Source organism: Phoenix dactylifera, chromosome 5, assembly GCF_051530095.1.
Source record: "Phoenix dactylifera cultivar Ajwa chromosome 5, Ajwa_hap1_PhDact_Kaust_v1.1, whole genome shotgun sequence".
Classification (NCBI taxonomy): domain Eukaryota; kingdom Viridiplantae; phylum Streptophyta; class Magnoliopsida; order Arecales; family Arecaceae; genus Phoenix; species Phoenix dactylifera.
The window spans coordinates 5,769,287-5,794,757 of NC_143194.1; the positions used below are offsets into that span (position 1 = coordinate 5,769,287).

The 25,471-nt window shown below is 48.2% G+C and overlaps 1 protein-coding gene and 1 long non-coding RNA gene across 3 annotated transcripts; both read left to right on the forward strand.

Annotated features, from left to right (window-relative positions):
• The first annotated feature begins 359 nt into the window (after positions 1 to 359).
• LOC120110696 (uncharacterized) lies at positions 360 to 3,779 on the forward strand. The gene is made up of 6 exons (XM_089931125.1): positions 360 to 544; positions 671 to 1,130; positions 1,269 to 1,731; positions 2,137 to 2,436; positions 2,524 to 3,050; positions 3,558 to 3,779. Exons 1-6 carry the CDS (start codon positions 360 to 362, stop codon positions 3,777 to 3,779), a joined length of 2,157 nt encoding a protein of 718 aa, XP_089787251.1.
• A 4,138-nt stretch (positions 3,780 to 7,917) lies between these two features.
• On the forward strand, positions 7,918 to 9,793 carry LOC148703334 (uncharacterized). 2 transcript variants are annotated; one of them, XR_016413120.1, is made up of 3 exons: positions 7,918 to 8,101; positions 8,185 to 8,627; positions 9,509 to 9,793. It is a non-coding gene; the product is annotated as an uncharacterized LOC148703334 (long non-coding RNA). The 2 variants fall into 2 exon arrangements; XR_015986932.1 differs by having other exon boundaries at positions 7,918 to 8,627.
• Positions 9,794 to 25,471: the final 15,678 nt, after the last annotated feature.

The following is a 25,471-nucleotide window of genomic DNA, read 5'->3' on the forward strand; positions in this document are numbered from 1 at the left end:
ACCAAGCGGGCGAGGCACCGCATAACTCAGGGCCCTAGGGTCAATCAACTCCAGAAGCTGCAGCCGGAAATCAAACTCGGGTGCTCGAACTGATCGAGGAGGTCGTCGGGTTAGTACGCCAACAGAGGCAACAACCTCAGCAACCAGTCCAGCAGGATGTTGCTCCTCCTGAGCAAAGAAGGAGTATAGCAGAATTCAAGAGAATGGCACCTTCGGCTTTTAAAGGCACCACTAGTCCTCAAGAGGCCGAAACCTGGATAAATGAAATGGAGAAAGCCTTCAGGGCAATGGAGTGCACCGATGAAGAGAAGGTCAGATTTGCCACCTATATGCTTCAGGATCGAGCTCATCATTGGTGGATGTCTGTGGAGCGCACATTGGCACCCGAGCAGGAGGCGCTTACCTGGCAGAGATTCCGCACAGCATTCTACTCCAAGTATTTTCCCTCCAGTCGCCTGAGGGAGCTAGAGAGGGAATTTCTCAATCTGAATCAAGGAACTATGACTGTGGATGAGTATGAGGCAGAGTTTGACAGGCTATCTCGGTTTGCTCCCACCCTCGTCATGGATGCAGAGTCCCAGATGAGGAGATTTGAAGAAGGATTGAAGCCTCACTTACGTCGGAGTTTGGCCGCAATACACTCGACAAACTATGATGATCTGGTAGACAGGGCTAAGAATCTGGAAATTGTCTGGAAAGAAACCTATGATGCCAAAGATAAGAAACAAAAGAAGAGAAGCAGAGATTATGATGCTCGCAGTGGACAGAATTCTAGCAAGACTGCAAAATCACATAACCAATCTTGGCAATCAGGGAAGCAAGGATCTGATGGAAAGACTATTCAGCAAGAGAAGCATAAGTGTGATGCATGTGGTGGTATGCATAAGACTGAACACTGTAGACGATTATCTGGTGCTTGTATCAGATGCGGCCAGCAGGGTCATAAGGTAGCTGAGTGTCCTCAACAGGACCTTCGATCAGTTCAGAGGCCTCAAACTACAAGAAACCAGCAAGTGCAAGCTTCTCCTGCTCCGGCTCAGTCAGCTCAACCCTCTTCTCCTAAGCAGCAGAAAGGGGGGAGACTGCGCACACAGGGTCGTATTTATGCACTGACTCAGCAGGATGCTCAGGCATCCAACACGGTGGTGTCAGGTACATTGTCAGTTGCTTCTGTTTATGCTCATACACTATTTGATTCTGGTGCTACGCATTTCTTTGTGTCATCTACATTTGTGCAAAAACATGACCTGCCTTGTGTGCAATTAGAGTATGATCTGCATGTTAGCACTCCTGCAGGGAGTGAGATGATTGGTAATCAGGTCTGCAAGACTTGTCCAGTTCAGATAGTAGGTAGAGACTTGCCTGCTGACTTAATAGTTATAGATATGCATGACTTTGACATAATCCTCGGTATGGACTGGTTAGCATCACATTTTGCCACCATTAACTGCCATGAAAAACGGGTAGACTTCCGGACCCGAGGAGATACTGAATTCAGCTTTATAGGCAGTGGTGCATATACCTCCCCTCGAATTGTCTCCGCTATGCAAATTGAGCGACTACTTAGGAAGGGGAGTATGACATATATTGCCATAGTGGTTGACACTAGACTATCAGATCAAAGATTTGAAGATATTCCAGTAGTAAATGAATACCCCGATGTCTTTCCGAAAGATCTTTCTGGCTTGCCACCAGATAGAGAAATTGAATTTGCCATTGATTTGATTTCCAGTACCACACCAATCTCCAAGACCCCCTATAGAATGGCTCCAGCTGAAATGAAAGAATTAAAGGAGCAGTTGCAGGATCTTCTTGATAAGGGTTTCATCAGACCTAGTATTTCACCTTGGGGAGCTCCAGTCTTATTTGTAAAGAAGAAGGATGGTAGCATGAGATTATCTATTGATTACCGAGAAATAAATAGGGTAACGGTAAAGAATAAGTATCCTCTACCAAGAATAGATGACCTATTTGATCAGTTAAAGGGTGCTCAGGTATTTTCCAAAATTGATCTTCATTCTGGATACCATCAATTAAAGATAAGAGCTGAAGATGTGCCAAAAACTGCTTTTCGCACTCGGTATGGGCACTATGAATTTTTGGTCATGCCTTTTGGACTGACAAATGCCCCTGCAGCTTTTATGGATCTGATGAACAGGGTGTTCAGACCCTTTCTGGATAAATTTGTAGTGGTCTTTATTGATGACATCTTGATCTATTCTACGAGTCAGGTGGAACACGAGCAGCATTTGAGGTTAGTACTGGAGACCCTAAGGCAAGAGCAGTTGTATGGTAAGTTGAAGAAAAGTGAATTTTGGCTGGACAGTGTAATGTTCCTAGGGCATGTAATATCTAAAGAGGATATCTATGTGGATCCAAAGAAGATCGAGGCAGTGGTCAACTGGAGCAGGCCCAACAGTGTTACTGAGATTCGCAGTTTCTTGGGTCTAGCAGGATATTACAGATGATTTGTTGAGGTTTTTTCCTCTATTGCTGCACCTTTAACTCGACTAACTCGTAAAGGAGTTAAGTTTGAGTGGTCAGATAAATGTGAACAAAGCTTCCAGGAGCTTAAACAACGTTTGGTGTCAGCTCCCATCCTTACCCTTCCTTCTAGTGGTGAAGGTTATACCATCTACAGTGATGCCTCAAAGAAAGGATTGGGTTGTGTGCTGATGCAGAATGATAAGGTGATTGCTTATGCTTTCCGACAATTAAAGTCATATGAGGAGAACTACCCCATTCATGATCTTGAACTTGCTGCTGTTGTGTTTGTATTAAAAATTTGGAGACATTATTTATATGGTGAATCTTGTAAGGCGTACACTGATCACAAAAGTTTGAAATACATTTTTACCCAGAAGGAACTAAACATGAGACAGAGAAGATGGTTAGAGTTACTGAAGGATTATGATTTGTCTTTTCATTACCATCCAGGAAAAGCTAATGTGGCAGCAGATGCACTGAGCAGAAAATCTACTGGTAGTATTGCTGCCTTACTCACTTCTCAGAGGAGAATTTTGGAAGATCTAAGAAGAGCAGAAATCGAGGTATGTTGATGATCCTGATGCACTTTTGACAAACCTACGTGTCCAACCTACCTTGATAGAGAGGATCAGGATTGCTCAAGCAGATGACCCTCAGTTGCAAAAGCTTAGAAGTGATATTGAATCAGGTTCTTAATCAGAATTCAGACTTCATGAGGATGGCTCATTGAGATACAGGAACAGAATTTGTATTCCAAATAACTCTGATTTAAAGAATGAAATTATGAGGGAAGCTCATAATACTGGATATACAGTGCATCCTGGGGGTACTAAGATGTATAAGGATTTGAAAGGTACATTTTGGTGGAATAATATGAAGAGAGAAATTGCACAATTTGTGGCTCGGTGTTTGATATGTCAGCAAGTTAAAGCAGAGCATCAAAGACCGGCAGGGTTGTTGCAGCCCCTACCACTTTCTGAATGGAAGTGGGAACACATCACTATGGACTTCGTCTCCGGGCTGCCTCGCACTCCTAAAGGTTATGATGCTATATGGGTGATTGTGGACAGATTGACAAAGTCGGCAACTTTTTGGCATTCAAAGTAGGAATGACCTTGGAAAAGTTTGCAGAGCTCTACATTGAACAAATAGTGAGGTTGCATGGAGTACCCGTATCCGTTGTTTCCGATAGGGACTCGCGGTTTGTATCTCACTTTTGGGGTAGTTTGCATAAAGCCTTGGGGACCACTCTGAGCTTCAGCACAGCTTTCCACCCTCAGACTGATGGCTAATCAGAAAGAACCATTCAGACCTTGGAAGATATGCTAAGAGCTTGTGTAATGGATATGAAAGGTTCTTGGGACCGTCACTTGCCTTTGGTTGAGTTTGCATGTAATAACAGTTACCAGGCAAGTATTCAAATGGCACCTTATGAGGCTCCATATGGAAGAAAGTGTAGATCACCTATCTGTTGGAATGATGTTGATGAAAGAAAAATTATGGGCCCCGAGATTGTGCAATAAACAATAGAGAAGATCCAGCTGATCAGGGAACGCCTCCGGATAGCTCAGAGAAGACAGAAAAGTTATACAGATAATAGAAGAAGGGAATTGGAATTTCAGGTCGGAAATCATGTGTTTCTGAAAGTGTCTCCTACTAAAGGGGTGATGCGATTTGGAATACGCGGAAAACTCAGTCCATGCTATGTGGGCCCCTTTGAGATTCTGGAAAGAGTAGGAGCTGTGGCATACAAATTGCCACTTCCACCTTCACTGTCTGGAGTTCACAATGTTTTTCATGTTTCCATGCTAAGAAAGTATATTCCAGATATGAGCCATGTGGTAGAAGTGGCTCCCTTGCAGCTTAGAGAAGATTTGACATATCCTGAGCAGCCTGTACGTGTGGTTGATAGAAAAGAACAAGTGTTGAGGAGGCGCACGATTCCTTATGTTAAGATTCAGTGGAGTAATCACTCAGAACGAGAGGCTACGTGGGAGCTGGAGGACGACATGAAGGAAAAATATCCGGACCTTTTTGCAAGCTAAGGTATGTTAAATTTTGAGGACAAAATCTTTTTTAGGGGGGGAGAATGTGATATACGGGGCTGAAGTCGGCAGCCCTCGCCGACTTCAGCCCAGATTCAATCCAGGAGGAGCCGGAACAGAGGATCGCGATTGCGATCCTCTCCGGCTCCTTCGGGGGACAAACAGGGCAAGGGCGCCGCGGGTATCTCGCGGCGCCCCCCTCAGTCCATCCGCACGGCCGCAGATCTCGCTCGACCGCCGCGATTTTTGCGGCGGAGGGCTATTACGATGGGGCGATAAAACCCCATCTTTCCTTCCCCTTGGACCACCACCGAGATCCCTCTCCTTCCTCTCCTCCCCCCTCTCCTCCCTCTCCTTCCTCTGCCCTTGCCTCCCAAGTAGCTGGCGTGCCGCCGGATCCACCACCATCACCACCCGTGCCTCTCCTGTTTCGAGATCTCCTTCCTTCTCAGAAAGCACCGCCGCCACCGCCGCTTGACCACCGGATCGAGCACTGGCGGCCGAGATCTTCCTCCCACTGCCTCTGCCACCGCCGGTAAGCCCCCTTTTGCCTTGATTCCATGCCAAATAGCTGCTTTGCTCCCTCTGTTTTGGCCCCATGAGCCGAGACCATTCTCGGTTGACTCTCGACCCCGGCCACTGCTACGGCCGCCGGCCGCCACTGCGGCCGGCTGGCCGTCGACTGAGAGGTGCCCTTTGGCCACCTAGGCCGACCACCCAGCCAGCCCTTTCCCCTCTCCCCTCTTCCTTCTCTTGCTATCCAACTCCCCTGTCCATGGGGAGTTTGGGGAAGATGAAGGCCCATCGTGGGCCGAACTGGGCCAACTTGGGCCTGGTTCACTAGGGGCCCAACTTGGGCCCAGTTCAATAGTGTTGGGCCCAGATGGGCCATGATCTTTTGTGGGCCCAATTTGGGCCCAGTTCAGCCTAGTTTGGGCCCTATTTGGGTCGTACCCTTTTGTGGGCCCAATCCAAATCCGAAACCCAGTCCAAACCCGAAACCCGTTTCGAACCCGAACCCGAACCCGAAACCCAATAGTATTATTTTTGATTTTTGCTTAGCTCTAAAATTAACAAAGAAATTAATTAAATGTTAACAGGTGAACCTGATCCGCCTACCTGAAGTAGGAATTAAGCGAGAAGAGGTAAGTAATTTAATACTTCAAGTGGAATTTCCAAATTATTTGATAAATAGATTAAATTCTGATAAATGTTTTGTATTCTGTAAAATGGGTCAGACATATTAAATGTTATTTGAAAATTATGTTGTATGCTTTGAAATCCGCAAAATATGATTGGATAATTTATGAAATCTACTTTCTATATATATGCATTCTCAGCATGGCTATGATCTGTTATGTTCTGGCCCCGCCAATGGGGATTATACGTTGGACCTGTCGACTTGTAATCTGTGAGGAACCGGTTTCGACACCGCACCGCCGGTGATTAGAATAGTTGTTTCTGGACACCGTGGCCACCGGTGACTAATAATAGTGGTTTCTGGCACTTTGTGCAACCCATGCCACTGGGTTACATGGTCGTAGCCTATTATGTTGAAATTCTGGTATCAGATTTTTGGAAAAATGATAATAAGTTTTGAAAAGAGAAAAATGATATTATTTGTGATTTATTTCAGACATTATCCTGTATTTTTGATCTGATATGCTCTGACCCCACTCTGGGGTATTTTATTGCTTACTCGGCTAGTGTAGCTCATTATTCTGTTTTCTCTACTTTTCAGATCCAGAGGCTTGATCGCACGGGATTGGGGAGTGCATTAGATTTTCCGATGATTTTTCAGTTATTGGCATTTTAGTTAGTTTAGTTTGGACATTTGAATTATGTTGGCATATGCTATTTTGAAACTTTGTAAGACTGCTTTTGAATGACTTTAATTATTTATGTCAATTTTAAGCATCTGTGATTTACCCTCAAATAAGTTTGAACATCTCTATTTGCTTTGATGTAATCCGTTGCCTTGCACGACTGCGCGGCCCGCCGTGCGGGCGTGCAGCGTCTGCCGCGCCTCGGGCTCGGGGCGTGACATGCTATGACTGAATGAATCACATGTGTGGAATATAGAATATGCTGGAGAAAAGAAGTGGACATGTAGGCAGAGACATAGCATGTCACTCTTTGAGGAAAGGGATCTGAATAGAAAAACCAACATAAACCTTCAGAAAGAAAAGAATGGCAGATAAACTGGAAACAGAAGTGGTCAGGGCAGGAATAATGGATAAAATGAAAAATCTTCGAAGTCACATGAAGCAATTGCATTTTTACTTTGATCTTTGATCTAGAAAATGGTTTTGGATTGATGGGCGAGGATGGTGGGGAAGTAGGTCATTGGTTACCTTAGTTGGCCACAACCATATGATGCTCTCCATATTTACTAGTGGAAAGTAGGCAGGATAAAGGAGAGGTGGTATGGGTCGTAGAGGCCATTATTCTTGATAAACTGCCACTCATCGTTGGCTTTCAGGACTGAGAGATGTAATCTATCACAGTGATGGTAGCCAGACAATTCTTGGATGCATCAGCCTTCTCGAAATTGTAATAACAAGGTTTTAATCTTCATAAACAAGAGAGGCTTCTTAGTCTGCCTTCACTCGCGTGCGACCATGACAAAATATAAGAGGAGGTGTGGATGAAGTTATGTATAGCCAGGTTTCCTTGTGTCTATATTTGTATGCAAGCTATCCTCTAATATATCTTCTTCACAAACATGAGGTTGTTTAAGAGTAAAATATGCAACCCATAATGGTGGCCAAATGGGTGATGGAAATTAAGTCATATTTGAGTAATTTATCATGTGAACATACCATTAGCTTGGACTTGCTTATACTGAATTGGGGCCAAGAATGAAATGGTCCTGTAGAACAGATTTCACTTTCATTGTTGTCTAATAATTTATTTTACTTTTCATAAGAATAGAGTAAATTAATAAGTTTACTATTTTGTGAATTGGGGTTTTCCTTAGTAGTCACACTCCTCTACTTGGTGCATGGACCCCCCAAAATGTCTGGACCAAATTGAATGTTGGCAAGTGCGGGATATATCGATTGCCTGTAATTGATTAGCTTGTATCCATTTTCAATCCTTTCAATTCCAATATGCTAGATTCATTCACTTGCCCAACAGTAGAGATGAGCTATCCAAGGGTGATATAGGATGTCTGCTTTCTTTAAGTAACATAGTGCGTGCGCTTTTAGAGCTTCAAAGCTGAGGGTTTTTGACCTTGATCTAGGCCTACATGAAGAGCATCATGGCCCACAAAGGTAATTCTAGTCAAAATTTAGGCTGGGCTCTAATTCTAGTCACAGCTTGCATAGGCAACTTTTGACTCAGAAGAAAAGTTTAAAGCTTTCTCTTTAGTTTTCTCTGTTTTTTCTGAGTTCTCTTTCATCCTCTTCTTCATTCATCAGATTTCTTCATGGTATCAGAGCATTAAATGCTTCCTCCCATAGCTGCCTCTGCTAATACCAGTGCCAAATCAGTCTCTTCACCGGTTCAGAGTGTGGTCGAAGATCCAACGATCCCCTATTTCCTGCATCATAGTGATAGCACAGGTTTGCAACTCATTTTTTTGATCTTGAATGAAGAAACTTATTTAACCTGGAGCAGATCAATGATCTTGACTTTGAGTGTTAAGAACAAGGAAAGGGTTCATTGATGGAAGCATCCCTCAACCCCCACTGAATGATCCACACCATGCGGCTTGGAGAAGATGCAACATGGTAGTCTCTGCATGGATCTTGAATTCCATCCTAAAAGAGATGAGTACCAGCACGATCTATATGGAGACTGCGAGAGAGATTTTGCTTGATTTGAAAGAAAGATTTAGCCAAAGCAATGGTCCAAGAATTTATCAATTACAAAAGACTATTTTATCTCTTTCAGAATCATAGCTTTATATTTTCTTACTTCACTTGTTTGAAGGGACTTTGGAAAGAATTGGCTAACTTCAAACCTCGGCAGCAGAACGAGTACCAATCTGAAGAACAAGTTATTCAATTCTTGACGGGACTAGATGATTCCTACTCAAATGTTCGTGGACATATCCTACTCATGGATCCTATGCCACCCGTTAACGAGGTATTTGCTCTTGTACTTTAAGAAGAAAGATAGAGTAAGGTAACTACCATGATTCAAGGTCCTGAGGTTGCTGCTTTTGCTAATAAGTCTGCCTATGGCCAGTCAGTTTACAACCAATCTTCATTCAATTCAAAACCCATTCAAAGGCAAAACAATGTAGGCCAAATTCGTAAGAAAGATAGGCCTACATGCAGTCATTGTGAGAAATTAGGTCAAATGAAAGATAAGTGCTATAGGCTTTACGGTATTCTACCCAGTTTCAACTTTACAAAAGGCAAAGGAGGGGCCTCTGTAGTGAATCAAGTCTCTAGCACTACAACACTAGATTTTTTATATGATTTCTCTAAGCTCACTATCACCTCGGATTAATGTCAAAGAATGCTTTCGGTGTTACAACTAAGTCGCAGTCTCATGGTTTTATATGATTTCGCTTGTTAAAGTTGCAGTCTAATGGGTCAAATGCTAATACACAGAGTGTGCCACAGCCCTAAGTGAACTAAGTCGGAAATCTGCAATTGCCAGCCAGCAGTGCTCGATCGCCATCTGCCCCTAGTTTTTTAGGTAATCTTGCTTGTCCGTTGAGTGTTCTTGCTCAAAACCAAGCTCATGTTCCTTGGATCATAGATATAGGAGCTACGGACCATATAGTATGCTCTATTTCTCATCTTTCTACCATCACAGCCAATGTTAATGCCACTATTAAACTTCCCACTAGTGAACGAGTTCCTGTGACGCATGTGAACAGTCAGAATTTTGAAGTTCCTTACTCTGACTAATGTTCTTTGTGTCCCAAGTTTTCTTTCAATCTCATTTCAGCCAGCAAGCTTATAAATACACATCACTATTGCCTGATTTTTTTGTCAAAATTCTGCTTCATATAGGGCTTATTGAATTGGATGACGATTGGAGTGGAAAAGCTTGAAGATGGTCTCTATCATCTTCAACTAGATGATAACTAAGCTGCTGTTGGTGCTGCAAATTCTTCATTGTGTTCCTTTACATATTTGATTGATAACTGTTATGACTTTGATCTTCGGTACCGTACACTAGGACATTTATCTTTTTCTATACTTAGTTTGTTAAACAAATATGAACAATCATTGTGGCATTAGCGCTCTTGCTAAACAACAAACATTAAGCTTTCCTCACACTGCTCACATTTCAAATTCTGTTTTTGAGTTAATTCACTGTGACATATGAGGACCTTTTTCCACACCTTCACTTGATGGCTTTAAATACTTTCTTAGCATCATAGATGATTACAGTATAGCCACTTAGGTTTAACTTATGCACTCCAAATCACAAACTCGTGATATCTTTCGGTCCTTTTGTGCTTTAGTTGAAGTTCAATTTTCTGCCAAGGTAAGAATTATTAGATCAGATAATGGTTAAGAGTTCAACATGGCAAATTTCTATGCATTAAAGAAAATTATTTACCAACTTAGTTGTGTTGATACTCTTCAACAAAATGGGGTAGTGAAAAAAAAGCATCAACATATACTCAATGTTGCTAGAGCATTAAGGTTTCAAGCCAATTTTCCTTTAATTTTCTGGGGAGACTGTGTTCTAACAGCAGTCTATCTCATCAACAGAATACCAACTCCAAAACTTTCTGACTGATCCCCTTATGAAGTCCTATTTTCTGCAAAACCTTCTTACACTCACTTAAAAGTATTTGGTTGCTTGTGTTATTCTTCTATCCTAAAAAGATATAGGTCAAAATTTGATCATAGAGCCAGACAATGTATTTTCATTAGATATCCTCAAGGTATGAAAGCTTACAAGCTTTATGACATTCAATCCAAGAATGTGTTCATTTCCTGGGATGTTGTTTTTCATAAGTTCACTTTTTCTTTTCAATATATCACTTCTCCTACATTAAGTCCTTCATCTCAGTCTTGTGATACTATCTTCTATCCATCTTCCATTATGACTAGTGATTACTTATATTTGAACAATCTCAATGCTGCAAATACCCCCTCCACACATGACACTAGCAGCACCCCTGATTCAACCGGCATGCCCAGTGGCACGCCTAGTGGCACGCTCGATGGCACACTTCCTTTCATTCCTCATCCTCCATCCCCTCCTAACTCTGTGCCACCAGTCTTTCCTTCTCCTAATCTATCTCTTAGAATTAAGGTCTTCTAGGCTCAAACGTCCTCCTACTTATCTTCAGGAGTATCATTGCAGCTTAGCATCCTCTACTCCTCACTCTCAACCACTCATTCAACAGTCAACACCCTGTGCAAAATCACACAAGCCTTATGACATCTCAGCCTTTCTGAATTATGAAAGATTTTCTCCTTCTCACCGTGCCTTTGCTTTGTCTATTTCATCTTCAACTGATCCAAAAACTTATGCTGAAGTCTCTAAGTCACCTGAGTGGTGTGCTACCATGGATGCTGAGTTAAAGGCCCTCGTTGACAACCACACTTGGACTGTTACTTTATTACCTGAGGAAAAAGAACCAGTGGACTGCAAATGGATCTACAAGCGAAAATTCAAAGTAGACGGAATTGAAAAGAGAAGAAGGCAAGACTAGTTACTAAATGGTATACTCAACAGGCTGGTTTGGATTATCATGATATATTCTCTCTGGTTGCTAAGTTGGTTGTAGTCAAGACACTCTTAGCAATTGCAACCATTAAAAACTGGCACTTGTATCAACTTGATGTCAACAATGCATTCTTACATGGTGATTTATATGAAGAGGTATACATGACTCTACCTCCTGGTTATGAGCAGCTGGGGGAGAAAGGTAAGAAAATGGTTTGTCGTCTGAACAAGTCCATATATGGATTGTAGCAAGCCTTAAGACAGTGGTTTGAAAAACTATCTTCATTCATCATCTTTCATGGTTTCACTCAATCTAAGGCTGATTACACTATCATACACTGCCATACTTGTATATGTGGATGACATAATAGTTGCAGGCAATAATCCTTCATATATAAATCACCTCAAGCAAATCCTCAATGCACTGTTCAAGCTTAAAGTTTTTCCTTGGACTTGAGATAGCCAGAAGCTCAAAAGGGATATCTGTTTGTCAATGAAAGTATGCTCTAGAGGTTTTAGAGGATGCTGGATACCTTGGTTCAAAACTTGCAAAATGCCCCATGGTACAAAACTTGAAGCTTAGCAGATTTGAAGGAGAACCCATTGAAGAACTTATGGTTTATAGAAGATTGATAGGAAGGTTTATATCTCACCATAACAAGGCCAGATTTGAACTTCTCTGTGCAAGTATCGAGTCAATTCCTAGACTCACCAAAACAACCGTACTTGGATGTTGCTTATCATGTGTTGAGATACTTAAAAGCCACACCAAGATAGGGGTTGTTCTTTCCTTCAAATTCTAAGCTTCATTTGAAGGCATTCAGTGATGCAGACTCGGCAACTTGCTCGGATACACGCAGATCAGTCACAAAATTTTGTATCTTCCTTGGAGAATCACTTATCTCGTAGAAATCGAAGAAGCAGCACACTGTTTCAAGGTACTCTGCAGAAGCAGAGTATCGTTCCATGGCTTCCACATGTTGTGAGCTTACATGGCTGATAAACCTTCTTAAAGATTTGGAAGTACAACATACAAATCCAGCATTGTTGTTTTGTGACAATCAAGTAGCGAGACACATTGCTGCTAATCCAGTGTTTCATGAAAGGACGAAACACATTGAAATCGATTGTCATATTGTGAAAGATAAACTCCAGTCAGGGATAATTCGAACTCTACATGTGTCCGGCACTATGAAACTCGCTGATTTGCTGACGAAAGCGCTTGGAGCTGCTAGATTTCATAGCTTGATTGCAAAATGGGTGTTCATAATATGCACCCTCCATCTTGAGGGAGAGTGTTATAAATCGAAGTTTAGCTCTGCACATGCTGAACTCTATTACTTAACTGAAATTGAACTGATTTCAGTTGTTTCAATTGCTTTCTGTTAATTAGTTGGAGTTTCTGTTATTCAGTTAATGTACTCTTATATATATAGTGTAGGATCACAGCATGCATGCGCAACTTTTGATTCAGAAGAAAAGTTTAAGATTTCTCTTCAGTTTCTTCTGTTTTTTCTGAGTTCCCTTTCATCCTCTTCTTCATTCATCAAATTTCTTCAAATTCAAACCAGCCCATTCTCAAGTTCAGCTTGGGTTGGATTGGGTTCTGTTAATTGGATTAGAACAAGTTGAATAGGAATTTTAAGATAATTTAAAAAAAATTATTTTTGTTAGATTATTTATTCGATCATGACCTTAACCATTAATCAATTTCTATGATATGCGTAGTTGTAGAAGGCTAAAGATATAATTATAATGAGCATAAAATGACCTACATGAAACATAAATCTAAAATATAAATATAAATATAAGTATTTATTTACTTATTTATATATTGGGTTGGATGAAGTTTAGACTGGATTACATTCAGGTTCCAGTTGGGTTTTGCTTTAATACAATCCTATTTGAAATTGCTTAAGGGCATTGTAGCCAAGCTTGACCTAAATAAAATTACGCCCAACCTAGGTTGTACCCCTAGACCAAATAAAAGCTCATATTCCATAAATATTTGTTAGCTATTGTTTATTCGTATAATTCAAGTAACAAGAAAACTGGATCTTATCTCTAGGATTCAGCTCACCCTTCTTGTTCTATTATACTAGCATAAGAACAATCATGTGCAAATACATGACTCGTAAGATGGTCCAGATAAAGTGAACAAGATTAAATACATGAGAGCAATGAGTGTAAAGTGGTAATGAGCAGTGATGGAAGACTTTTGAATTTAATTTCCCAATACAATCATCAAGAGGCTTGATTAACTTGATAATAACTCAGTCTCTTCAATTATTCTTGGCATATGCAGTTAGATAGCTTTCTTAATCAAACCTGTTGGGGGAATACAGTTTTTCCCCAGCAATATAGTAACCCCACCTCCAAAAGGCCGCATAGCCACCGAGCTTGGACGACTGAGGTCGGCATCCAACCTCTGAACGTCCGACCTTGAAATGTCCGACCTAGAGAATTTCCGACCCCAAAGGTCTGTCCTTGTCGACCACCTACTACGGCCGAACCCCTCCAAAGTCCGGCCGAGGGCCATATCCTGCCACTGCCCCAGCATTTATTGTGCATGACCTCTGCAAACCCCCAGTTTACTCAACAATTAATGCGACTCTCCGGCCTACTCAACTATTAATGCGCACCTCCGGCTTACTCAACAATTAATACGCATGGCTCCTATTATCTACGGACCTACGGCTCTCCATGGCAAATCAGCTCAACGGAGTCCAATCAACTGTGATAAGTCTCTGATCTCGGCCTCACCTCCGACACCAATGCAATGATTCACCCGATCGTTTGTCAGTCCAAGCAACATGCCGAGCCGTACGACGGCCTCGCCCCGTCACATCACAGATAAACCGACCCCCCTATAAAAGGGAACCCTTGCTTCTCAAAAGGGAGGGAGCAAAAAACTCAAAAAATACCGTTCTCCTCTTTCTCCTTTGAACACAGATAGCCCTCTTCTGACTTAAGCATTGGAGGGCCGGCACCGGAAAACCCGGCCACCGGCTTTTCTGCAGGCACCCCGACGGAGGACGCCGCCCGCCGACGGACCTCCACTCTCCTGTGTCCACCGCCACTCCCCCTCCTCGACCGACGATCGCCCCCGGGTCCAATTTTCAGCAACAGTTGGCGCTAGAGGAAGGGCCCGAGTCCCGATCATGAAGTTGAGAAGTAAGGAAGCCTCCAATATCTCCCGGCGTCCCCACAGAGTCCTGGACACTCCGTCCAGAATTCGCCTACTCCGGCTGACCCGGATCCCCGGGTCCGGCCGGAGCAATTCAATGCTCTCGTGTAGCAAGTTCAGGCCCTGGCCGCTGCCGTTCAAGGCCTGCGGCGCGAGGAGGCCTTACCAACGCTTCCCCCGCAGGCCCAGGTCTTGCCGGAGTTTCCTCTCAATGGCCCGATTCTCCCAAGCCAGAATCTTCACGGCTCCTCCAGAGCCAACAACGAAGGGCGGGCCTCCCCCAGAGAGAGCTACCGGGGGAAGGTCTCAACAGAAGACCCCAACCCTCTGAAGCCGAATCAGCCCCTGACCACCGTGAGCCAGAGCAAACCACGGTGGCGATTCCACGGGTTGGGGAGCTCGACAGGAAACTCGAACATTTGGAGCGCCAGATCGAAGCGCTCCATAGCAAGAGGGCAAGACAAGAGGGGGATTTTGAATTCACCACCAAGTCACCCTTCTCCCGCCAGATCGAGGATGAGCCGGTCTCCGCGAGGTTTAAGATGCCTCAAGTGGAGCCCTACAACGGAATTACCGACCCCCTCGACCACTTGGAGAGTTACCAAGCTCTCATGGCCCTACAAGGATCCTCGGAGGCTGTACTTTGTAAGGCCTTCCCGGCGACTCTCCGAGGGACGGCTCGGCTTTGATTCTCTGGGCTAAAGCCGAACACGGTATCTTCCTTCGAGCAACTCGGCAGGCAGTTTGCCACTAATTTTGCTGCCAGCCGACGCCAACGGCGGACGTCGGATTCCCTCCTGGATGTCAAGCAGAAGGAGGGGGAATCCCTCAAGGAGTATCTAGATCGGTTTACCGCCGCCACGTGGGAAGTTCGCGAGCTGGACCAGTCAATAGCCATGTCGGCTCTAAAGATTGGGGTTTGCTCTTATCGATTCCTCTTCTCTATCGAGAAGAGCTTCCCCGCCGACTTAACCGAGATGATGGCCCAAGCTCGGAAGTATGCAAAGGTCGAGGAGGCAATCGCCTCCAGGCGGGGAGCGGTCGAGCCCGCCTCAAGGAAGCAGAAGAAACGCCGCGAGGAGCGCGGCCGACAAAGAAGCCGATCCCCCTGTCGAAAGAAGAACCTCCTCCGACTGAGGAGCCCGACTCGGCAGCGGGGACAACCGCAACGGAGGACCCCACCTCGACCAAGGTCCCCACCACGGCCTCGGACGTACCCAGGGAGGTACGAGAATTACACACCTGTCAATGCTCCCCGGGCCGAGATTTTGATGGAAATCGAAGGTCGGAATTTTTTCCGACCTCCGCCTCCTATGCGGGATACAGGAGTTCCCCGCAATCCCAGGAAGTACTGCCGCTTCCACCGAGATCGCGAGCACGACACGGAGGATTGCTTTCAGCTCCGAGACGAGATAGAGGCGCTTATCCGCCGCGGAGTACTCAAATCGGTTCGTAAGGAACCGACGTGAGGAAAGGAGGCCAGCGGAAAACGCCACACCGCCCGAAGATCTGGACGACAACAGGCCTATCGCCGGCACCATCAATGTAATTGGAGGAGCCTCGGCAGGGAGGTCAGCCCGAGGAGTCTCTCCGAAGCGCCCGCGTACTGCTGAAGTCATTTCATTCTCGGACGAGGACTTGGAAGGGGTTGAGACCCCTCACGATGACGCTGTGGTCATCTCCATGATTGTAAATAAGTTTGATGTAAAACGTGTCCTAGTTGACAATGGAAGTTCAGCCAACATTTTGTACTACCACGCCTACGAAAAAATGGGGTTGCCAGAAAGACATCTCCGAAAAATTGATACCCCACTAGTCGGGTTCACCGGAGACTCGGTCCCAGTCGGGGGTGAGGTCAGCTTCCTTGTCACGGTCGGCCTCGCTCCCCAGGAAAGCACTGTGAGGACGGATTTCCTTATGGTCCGTCTATCCTCAGCCTACAACGCCATTTTTGGGCGACCGGGGCTAAATGCCCTCCGAGCTGTGGTCTCAACCCGCCATCTACTCATGCGATTCCCCACCGGCCAAGGAGTAGGCGAGGTCCGCGGGGATCAGCTGGTCGCCAAGCAGTGCTACATGGCGGCTCACAGAGTGAAGCAACCAACTGAGGCGCTGACTCAGGCAACGGGCCCCTCGCTACCCATAGAAACCCTAGACGCAAGGGACGACCTCTGGAAGAAGCAAGTAGAGCCCGGTGAGCTTCTCATTCAAGTTCCTCTATGAGAAAATTTTTTCGAGCTAACTGTGCAGGTCGGCTCCGGCCTTGGCGTCCGCGAGAGGGATCACCTCATCAGCTTCCTGCGGGATAATGCTGATGTCTTCGCCTGGTCACCCGCCGACGTGCCAGAAATTGACCCTGAGGTCATGGTCCATCGACTCCAGGTAAAGCCGACCAGCAGACCTGTGAAGCAGAAAAAGAGAGGATCCGCCCCGGAACGACAACGAGCTGCGGCCGAGGAAGTAGATAAACTCCTTGAAGCTGGCTTCATCCGAGAGGTCTCCTACCCAGACTGGCTCGCCAACATAGTCCTCGTGAGGAAGGCCAATGGGAAATGGCGCATGTGCGTGGACTACACCGACCTGAACAAGGCCTGCCCGAAAGACAGTTTCCCCCTTCCGAGTATTGACCAGCTCGTCGATTCCACCTCAGGACATCAATTGCTGACCTTCATGGACGCCTTCTCAGGATATAATCAGATCCGAATGGCGCCAGAAGACGAGGAGAAGACGGCCTTCATCACCGACAAGGGCACCTATTGCTATAAGGTGATGCCTTTCGGTCTGAAAAACGCTGGAGCCACCTATCAGAGGCTGGTCAGCCAAATTTTTGAGGACCAGATCGGCCGAAATATGGAAGTTTATGTGGATGACATGTTGGTGAAGAGCCGAGCGGCGGAGCACCATGTAGCTGACCTCAACGAGACGTTCTCCAAGCTCAGGAGATACCGAATGAAGCTCAACCCAGCAAAGTGCGCGTTCGGAGTTACCTCGGGCAAATTCCTGGGTTTCATAGTGATCCAGCGCGGAATTGAAGCCAACCCCGAGAAGATCCGAGCTTTGCAAGAAATGACGCCCCCGAAGACAGTCAAAGAGGTGCAGCGGCTTACCGGACGGGTTGCCGCCTTGGGGAGATTTGTCTCCCGATCGGCTGAGCGCTGCCTCCCCTTCTTCAAGATCCTTAAGCGGCCAAAGGACTTCCTGTGGTCAGAAGAATGCCAGTAGGCCTTCGAAGAGCTCAGGCGCCTTCTGGCCTCTCCCCCGCTACTCACCAAGCCTCAGCGGGACGAAGTTCTTTACTTATACCTGGCCGTCTCCCCGGTTGCAGTAAGCTCGGTCCTGGTCCGGAAAGAGGACAAGCTTCAAAAGCCGGTCTACTACATCAGCCGGGTCCTCAGGGATGCTGAGACCCGATATTCTAAGCTTGAGAAGATAATTTTTGCCCTTATCATCTCGGCTCGAAGACTCCGGCCTTATTTTCAAGCATATACAATAGTTATACTGACCGACCAGCCTATGAAGCAAATATTGCAAAGGTCAGATCGTGCGGGAAGGATCGCCAAATGGGCGGTCGAGCTCGGAGAGTTCGACCTCGAGTATCGGCCCAGGCCGGCCATTAAAGCTCAAATACTCGCCGACTTCCTCGCGGAGTGCACCTTGCCAGACGACCCCGAGCTACCGTCTGCACCTATGAAGGGAACCTCGGGGCTACCATGGGTCCTATATTCAGATGGGTCCTCAACTTCGGGGGGTAGCGAAGCTAGACTCATCCTCACCAGCCCGGACGGAGTGGTGGCCGAACAAGCCTTGCGCCTCGAATTTCCGACCTCAAACAACGAGGCAGAATATGAGGCTCCATTGCTGGGCTCAAATTGGCGAAGGAACTGAAAGTGGTAGACCTGAAGGCCTTCAACAATTTCCAGCTGATAGTGAGCCAGATCCAGGGAGACTTTGAAGCAAGAGAGCCATCAATGCAAAAATATCTCCAAAAAGTGCGGGAGCTCACGTCTGCCTTGGGATCTTTCAGCATCCAGTACATTCCCAGAGCGGAGAATCTCAGGGCAGACCAGTTGTCCAAACTGGTGACCTCCCGCATGAGCGAGCTTTCCAAGGAGATAATGCTCGAGTATCTTCAGACACCCAGCACGGAGGAACCCGAACCCACCATGTGCATCGACTTCGAGCCGAGCTGGATCGACGGGTTCGTCCGCTATCTCCAGGACGGAACCCTCCCCCATGATGAGACAAAGGCTCGCCGGATCAAGCGCCAAACTTTTCGGTATGTCCTATATGAAAACAAGCTCTATCGTCGATCATTCACTTCCCCTCTTCTCAGATGTCTCCGCCCCTCTAAGGCGGACTACGCCCTCCGAGAAGTCCATGAAGGAATTTGCGGAAACCATCTGGGAGGTCGGGCGTTAGCCCATAAGATCCTGCGGCAAGGATATTACTGGCCCACGCTCCAGAAGGATGCGACGGACTTCGTTCGGAAATGCGACCGGTGCCAACGGAACGCCAACATCCAACGCCGACCTTCGGCCCTGCTAACTTCAATCATCGCCCCCTGGCCGTTTGCCCAGTGGGGGATCGACATTCTGGGGCCCTTTCCTCTGGCCACCGGACAAAGAAAATTTCTGGTCGTCTCCATCGACTACTTCACCAAATGGGTTGAAGCTGAACCTGTAGCCCGGATCACCGAGCAAAAGATGCGGGACTTCGTGTGGAAGTCCATAATCTGCAGATTCGGACTTTTCTGAATTCTTATATCTGACAATGGCCGACAATTCGACAACGTCCACTTCAGAGAATTTTGCTCCGAGCTCGGCATCGATCACCGCTTCACCTCGGTCGCCCATCCCCAGACAAACGGAAAAACGGAGGTAACTAACCGTACCATTTTGTGGGGACTCAAGGCTAGGCTTGATCGATCCAAAGGACAGTAAGTCGAGGACTTGTATAACGTCTTCTGGGTATATCGGACTACGTTCCGATTGCCCACAGGAGAGACCCCCTTCAACCTATCATATGGCACGGAGGCTGTCATCCTGCTGGAAATCGGCCTCCCTTCGTCAAGGGTGGAGCACTACGACCCCGACTCCAACTCTTTCCGACTCAGGGGTAATCTGGATCTCATTGAAGAGACACGAGAGGTCGCCCGGGTCCGTATGGCAAGATACCAACAGAAAACGGCCCAATACTACAACTCCAGAGCCAAGCCCAAGCTCTTCAAAGTAGGGGACCTCGTCCTCAGGAGAGCCGAGGCTCCTCAGCCAACTGATCAGGGAAAGCTCGCCCCAAATTGGGAAGGGCCATATCAAATCGCCAGAGTACAACGACCCGGAGCATACAAGTTGAAATCCCTCGAAGGGACTCCAATTCCGCGAAGCTGGAACTCCGAGAATCTATGAATGTACTACCAATGAAACCCCTAGGGGTTCAAGACAATCAGGAACATGGACTCAATCTCCTTTTTACAAATGATTCGTCCATTCCAATAATTATGATTATTCCTTCTAACGTCGGGTCATTTGTGATCCTCAGATTCCTCGATTAAGATCGGGATGCCTCGAGGCCTGACCATAGAGTCCCAAACTCCTACGACCTCGGAAAGTATCGCAGGACGATAAAGTATCGACTTGACGCAAGATTCCCCTCTAAGGTCGGGATGCCCCGAGGGTCGACCGTAGAGTCCCAAACTTCCTCGACCTCGGAAAGCGTCGCAGGTCGATAGAGCGTTCCCAGACCCATCAACCTGACGCACGGTTCCTCGACTAAGGTCGGGATGCCCCGAGGGTCGACCGTAGAGTCCCAAACTTCCTCGACCTCGGAAAGCGTCGCAGGTCGATAGAGCGTTCCCAGACCCATCGACCTGATGCATGGTTCCTCGACTAAGGTCGGGATGCCCCGAGGGTCGACCGTAGAGTCCCAAACTCCCTCGACCTCGGAAAGCGTCGCAGGTTGATAGAGCGTTCCCAGACCCATCGACCTGACGTACGATTTCTCGACTAAGGTCGGGATGCCCCGAGGGTCGACCGTAGAGTCCCAAACTCCCTCGACCTCGGGAAGCGTCGCAGGTCGATAGAGCGTTCCCAGACCCATCGACCTGACGCACGGTTCCTCGACTAAGGTCGGGATGCCCCGAGGGTCGACCGTAGAGTCCCAAACTCCCTCGACCTCGGAAAGCGTCGCAGGTCGATAGAGCGTTCCCAGACCCATCGACCTGACGCACGGTTCCTCGACTAAGGTCGGGATGCCCTGAGGGTCGACCGTAGAGTCCCAAACTTCCTCGACCTCGGAAAGCGTCGCAGGTCGATAGAGCGTTCCTAGACCCATCGACCTGAAGTACGATCCTCGACCAAGGTCGGGATGCCCCGAGGGTCGACCGTAGAGTCCCAAACTCCCTCGACCTCGGAAAGAATCGCAGATTAATGGAGCATTCCCAACCCCTTCAACCTCGGCGGGCGCCATCGGGCCCATGAAAAGCCCGAGTTCTCCAAAAGTCAAAGAATTACTCCGAAAGTCGGCAAGGAAATAAGGCCGCCCACTCCGCTACGAGGAGCGCAATTTTGGAAATACAAAAGGTACACCCTACTTGATGTTTGCCTTGTTATATTTATCTACATATTGCCAGCCACATCCCGATTAAAATCGGGACCTTATTCTGGCCAAGGTCGCATTGCTCCTGCAAGTCGGTTTAGTCTACTGACCTCATGCATGCTCTGTCTACCGATAACCTCCTCGACAACTTATGTGAACCCACAGGCACCAGGGCCCAATTCGGCCCTCATACGCAGAAACCCCAATGTTGACCTATGAAGATGACCTCGACCGCGGGCATACTGATCGAGCTCGAGAAGGTCGAGGTATCCTCTACAGATTCCGGCCCCGCTCGCTGAAGCCTCGGCGGGGTCCGAGGGCGATAGCTAACCTTTTTATTGACCTACGGTCTGAGAGCCGAGCCCGAAAGCTCGGCTAGGCCCCCTGATAGCGACCTATGCGAGTCTGACAAAGCCCCTCTCGGGGTCCGGGGCCCGAGCTTGGTGCCTCAAGAATCCGAAAACCAAACCCGGCAACCTTTGCGAGCTCTAGATCCGGGCTCCAAAACTTGTCGGACGCTCAAATCCGAGCTCCAAGACTTGGTGAAATTTGTTGGAAAACAAGTTAAGGGAAAGAAAAGCAAAATACAGCTGAGAAACGTGTATTCATTGATGAGCCGCCCAAAGGCTAGGATACAAAGTCGAGGATCGGTAAAATAATAAGTTGAAGTACCGGCCTCACTCACAACTGAAGAAAGTAAAAGGAAAGAATAGGCGCAGAATCACGAAAGGAAATTTTTTCATTAATAAAGCGCCGGAAGGCTAAGTACAAAATTAGAGATCGGCCGATCAACAATTTTGAAGGCCGACCTCATTTACAGTAAAGGGAAGAAAAAAGTCTACGTCCTAAGAGGCGGCAGCAGCGTCGGCGTCGCCCTCGGGGTCATCTATGGCGATGACCTGGGGGCCTTCGGCGGACACGGGCTCGGGGTCTGCGGCGGGGACCTCGGCGGGCACCTCAGGAGCGTCCTCGGTAATTCCGCGAGGGGGAGCCTCCGTCACCGCCAGCGCGGCTGTGTCCGCCTCAGCCTCGGTAGACTCCTCCTCGGGCGCGAGGGCATCAGGAACGTCGTTGTCGGAGTCGCAGCCCAACCTCATCCTCGGACGAATCGTGGAGAGATCGAGCTAGGGGCAGAACCGAGCCATCTGCCTCCAGAAGTTCTCGAAGCCGCGGAGGAATCCATCCACGGTTTTCTCCTCTAGCATGTCGCGGAATTCATCCGAGTCCTTGAAGAAGTCCACGGCATGCTCGGCTCGCTCGAGCGCCCTCCTCTTCCGGGCCTCAAGCTGCTCGACCTTCAGGCGCAAGACCCCGCCCTCGTATTTGAGGCCTGCAACCTCGGACTGAGCCTCCGCCAGACGCGCCTCTGAAGCGTGCAGGGCCGACTTGGTGAGAGAATGAGCGGCCCTTTCCTCCTCGAGCTCTTCGACGACGGCCAGCCGCCCAGCCTCCGTCGCTTCCCTCCGCGCTTCGGCCTCGGCCAGCTCGGCCTCTAGCTCGGCGACCCTCTTCTTGGCCGGCTCCAACTACCGGCTGAGTCGCCGAGTCTCCTCCTGACACCCTTGGGCAATAAACACCAGGGCGTCGACTTCATGAATATGCTGCAAGAGGAAAAAGAGGAAGCGATTATAAGTAAAAAACAGGCAATATGTATACATGCTAGTAGCCAAAGGAAAATTGAGATAATGGCTCACCCGGACAGTATTGCGGTAAGTACTGTCGACGATCTCTTCCAGCGACGAGCTTCGGAACTCGGCTCGGTCCGCTGGAAGTATGGCATGCCGAAACACCGCGCGCGCGATGTCGGCATCGTGGAAGGCCGAGCTCCCCTCGAGAAGCGGGGACCCTGGCTCGGCTGTTTCCCCCCTTTGGCCTCTTGAGGAGCTCGGCTCATCCGAGCTGGGGACCTCGGGGCCCCTGCTCGGCTCGGGCCCCGAACGCTGCAGCCGGATCACTGTCGGCCCTCCCCGTTGGGCGACAGGAGCCGGACAAGATGGGGCCGCCGAGCCCGCATCGTCGGCAGCTGATGCACGCCCTCGAACGGTCCCAGAGACCCCCGCCTCTGGGCCTCCCGTCGCGGCCGAGGTAGAAGTGGCGGCCGACCTGGACTTCTTCCGAGGCTGGGGAATAGCCCCCCGGCCTCGGCCTCCCGCCTCTTCAGTCGAGAGAAGAGGGACGTGCTGCTGGTCGGCATATGGGGGATGTCTGAAACCAAAAATTTTCTTAAGTGTCAGACCAATGTTAGTAAAAAGAGAAAACAGATAAAAACAAAGCGATGCGACTACTCTTACCCTCGGGGCGCGCAGAACTCAAGCCCACGCTCGCCAAGGCCTCCTCCCGTAGGAGCTCGGTTAGGTTGAACCCCTTCCCGAGGGCCCGTAGGGAGTCTAAGACCCTCAGCTCCCTCCCCGAGGGCTCGGAGAGCCTGTTGAGGGCCTTCAACCGAGGGTGCCCCCACCTCGGGTTGAACCCCCACGGCGCCTCGGACGCAAAAAAGAAAAATTTTATCTTCCAATCATGAATAGTGGAAGGGGCACCCTGAAAGAGTGACATACCGCCCCAAAAGGCGAAGTATAGCCACTCCGCATCCGCCGGGTTTTTCTTTAATAAAAAACAACGGCGGAAAATACTCACCGAGATCGGGATCCCGTGCGCAAGACACAAGGACAAGAATCCGATTATAGTCCTCCACGAGTTCGGAGCAAGCTGTGCTAGAACGAGTTGATACTCTACCAGCAAGTTGTTCACGAACTCGTGAACAGGGAACCGCAGACCGGCCCAGAGCGTCTCGCGATGGATCGCGATCCGACCTGGGGGCGGCCGGGTCACCCTATCCTCCGGCCCCGCGGTTTCGAGACGAAACCTGGGCTGGAAGAAGAACCGGAAGCGGATTAATTCCAACTCCTCCCCCGACAAACTCGACCCTACTTCCTCTGGACCGAGACCCATTTTTACAGAGAAATGAAATAAACTAAAGGTAAAGGGAGTAAAGAGGAGGAAGAAGGGGAACTCTAGCTAATACAGGGTGGAAACCTACGGAAAAGTCGTCGGAAATCGCTCCGGGCACCGCCGACAGGATTTGGTCGAAAGGTAGGATGAAGGAGGAAACGGCAAAATGAAAGGCAACCAAGTGGAACCCTTAGGGCAGATTCATGGGGTTTATATAGACCCCCCTGACGGCCCAGATCGGCGGGTTCGGTTCCCACCCCCCGTCTGGATTGCACCACGTGTCGGCCTCGGAAGCCGAAGCACCGCATTCACTCCAGATCAATAAGTCGGGTACAAAATCGAAGCGCCGTCCCATCGGATCTCACGACCTCATTATGGGTCCGCAAAACCGGACCACCTTGAAAGACGAGCGGACGTCACCCCCGCTCCCTCCATTTAATAAGCCTCAGGGACACGTGGAGCGCCGATGTAGCCTCAGCCTCCCCAGATCACTATCCTGCCAATACAAGATCAGAAACATCCGACCTCGGATCATGCCGTGTGTCCGTTTTAAGGCGCGAAGCGGCGTACCTATTCAAAAGGGACGCCTCGACCACGGGATCGAGGCGCCGCCCCATTGGGCCCAAGGACCCTCATCATGAGTTCACCGCACAAAGCGATCTCGGAGATCCAAAGGGTGCTGTCCCCGTTGTAGCTGCTTCGGGATGTGTAAGGACGCAGACCCCGGTATAAGTTCGCCATGTGGAGCGACCTCGAAGAGCCAAAAGGCGCAGACTCTGTTTTAAAAGTTTCGAGGTACGTAAGGGTGCAAACATGACCCCCTTCGGCCTCAATAGCCATAATGACAACCTCTACTTCCCACGTCCGAGCTGGCAAGCCGCTCGAACTCGGAAGTCGGGGGTAGTGTTGGGGGAATACAGTTTTCCCCCCAGCAATATAGTAACCCCACCTCCAAAAGGCCGCATAGCCACCGAGCTTGGACGACTGAGGTCGGCGTCCGACCTCTGAATTTCCGACCTCAGAACGTCCGACCTCGAAACGTCCGACCTAGAGAATTTCCGACCCCAAAGGTCTGTCCTTGTCGACCACCTACTACGGCCGAACCCCTCCAAAGTCCGGCCGAGGGCCATATCCTGCCACTGCCCCAGCATTTATTGCGCATGACCTCTGCAAACCCCCAATTTACTCAACAATTAATGCGACTCTCCGGCCTACTCAACTATTAATGCGCACCTCCGGCTTACTCAACAATTAATACGCATGGCTCCTATTATCTACGGACCTACAGCTCTCCATGGCAAATCAGCTCAGCGGAGTCCAATCAACTGTGATAAGTCTCTGATCTCGGCCTCACCTCCGACACCAATGCAATGATTCACCCGATCGTTTGTCAGTCCAAGCAACATGCCGAGCCGTACGACGGCCTCGCCCCGTCACATCACAGGTAAACTGACCCTCCTATAAAAGGAAACCCTTGCTTCTCAAAAGGGGGGGAGCAAAAAACTCAAAAAATATCGTTCTCCTCTTTCTCCTTTGAACACAGATAGCCCCCTTC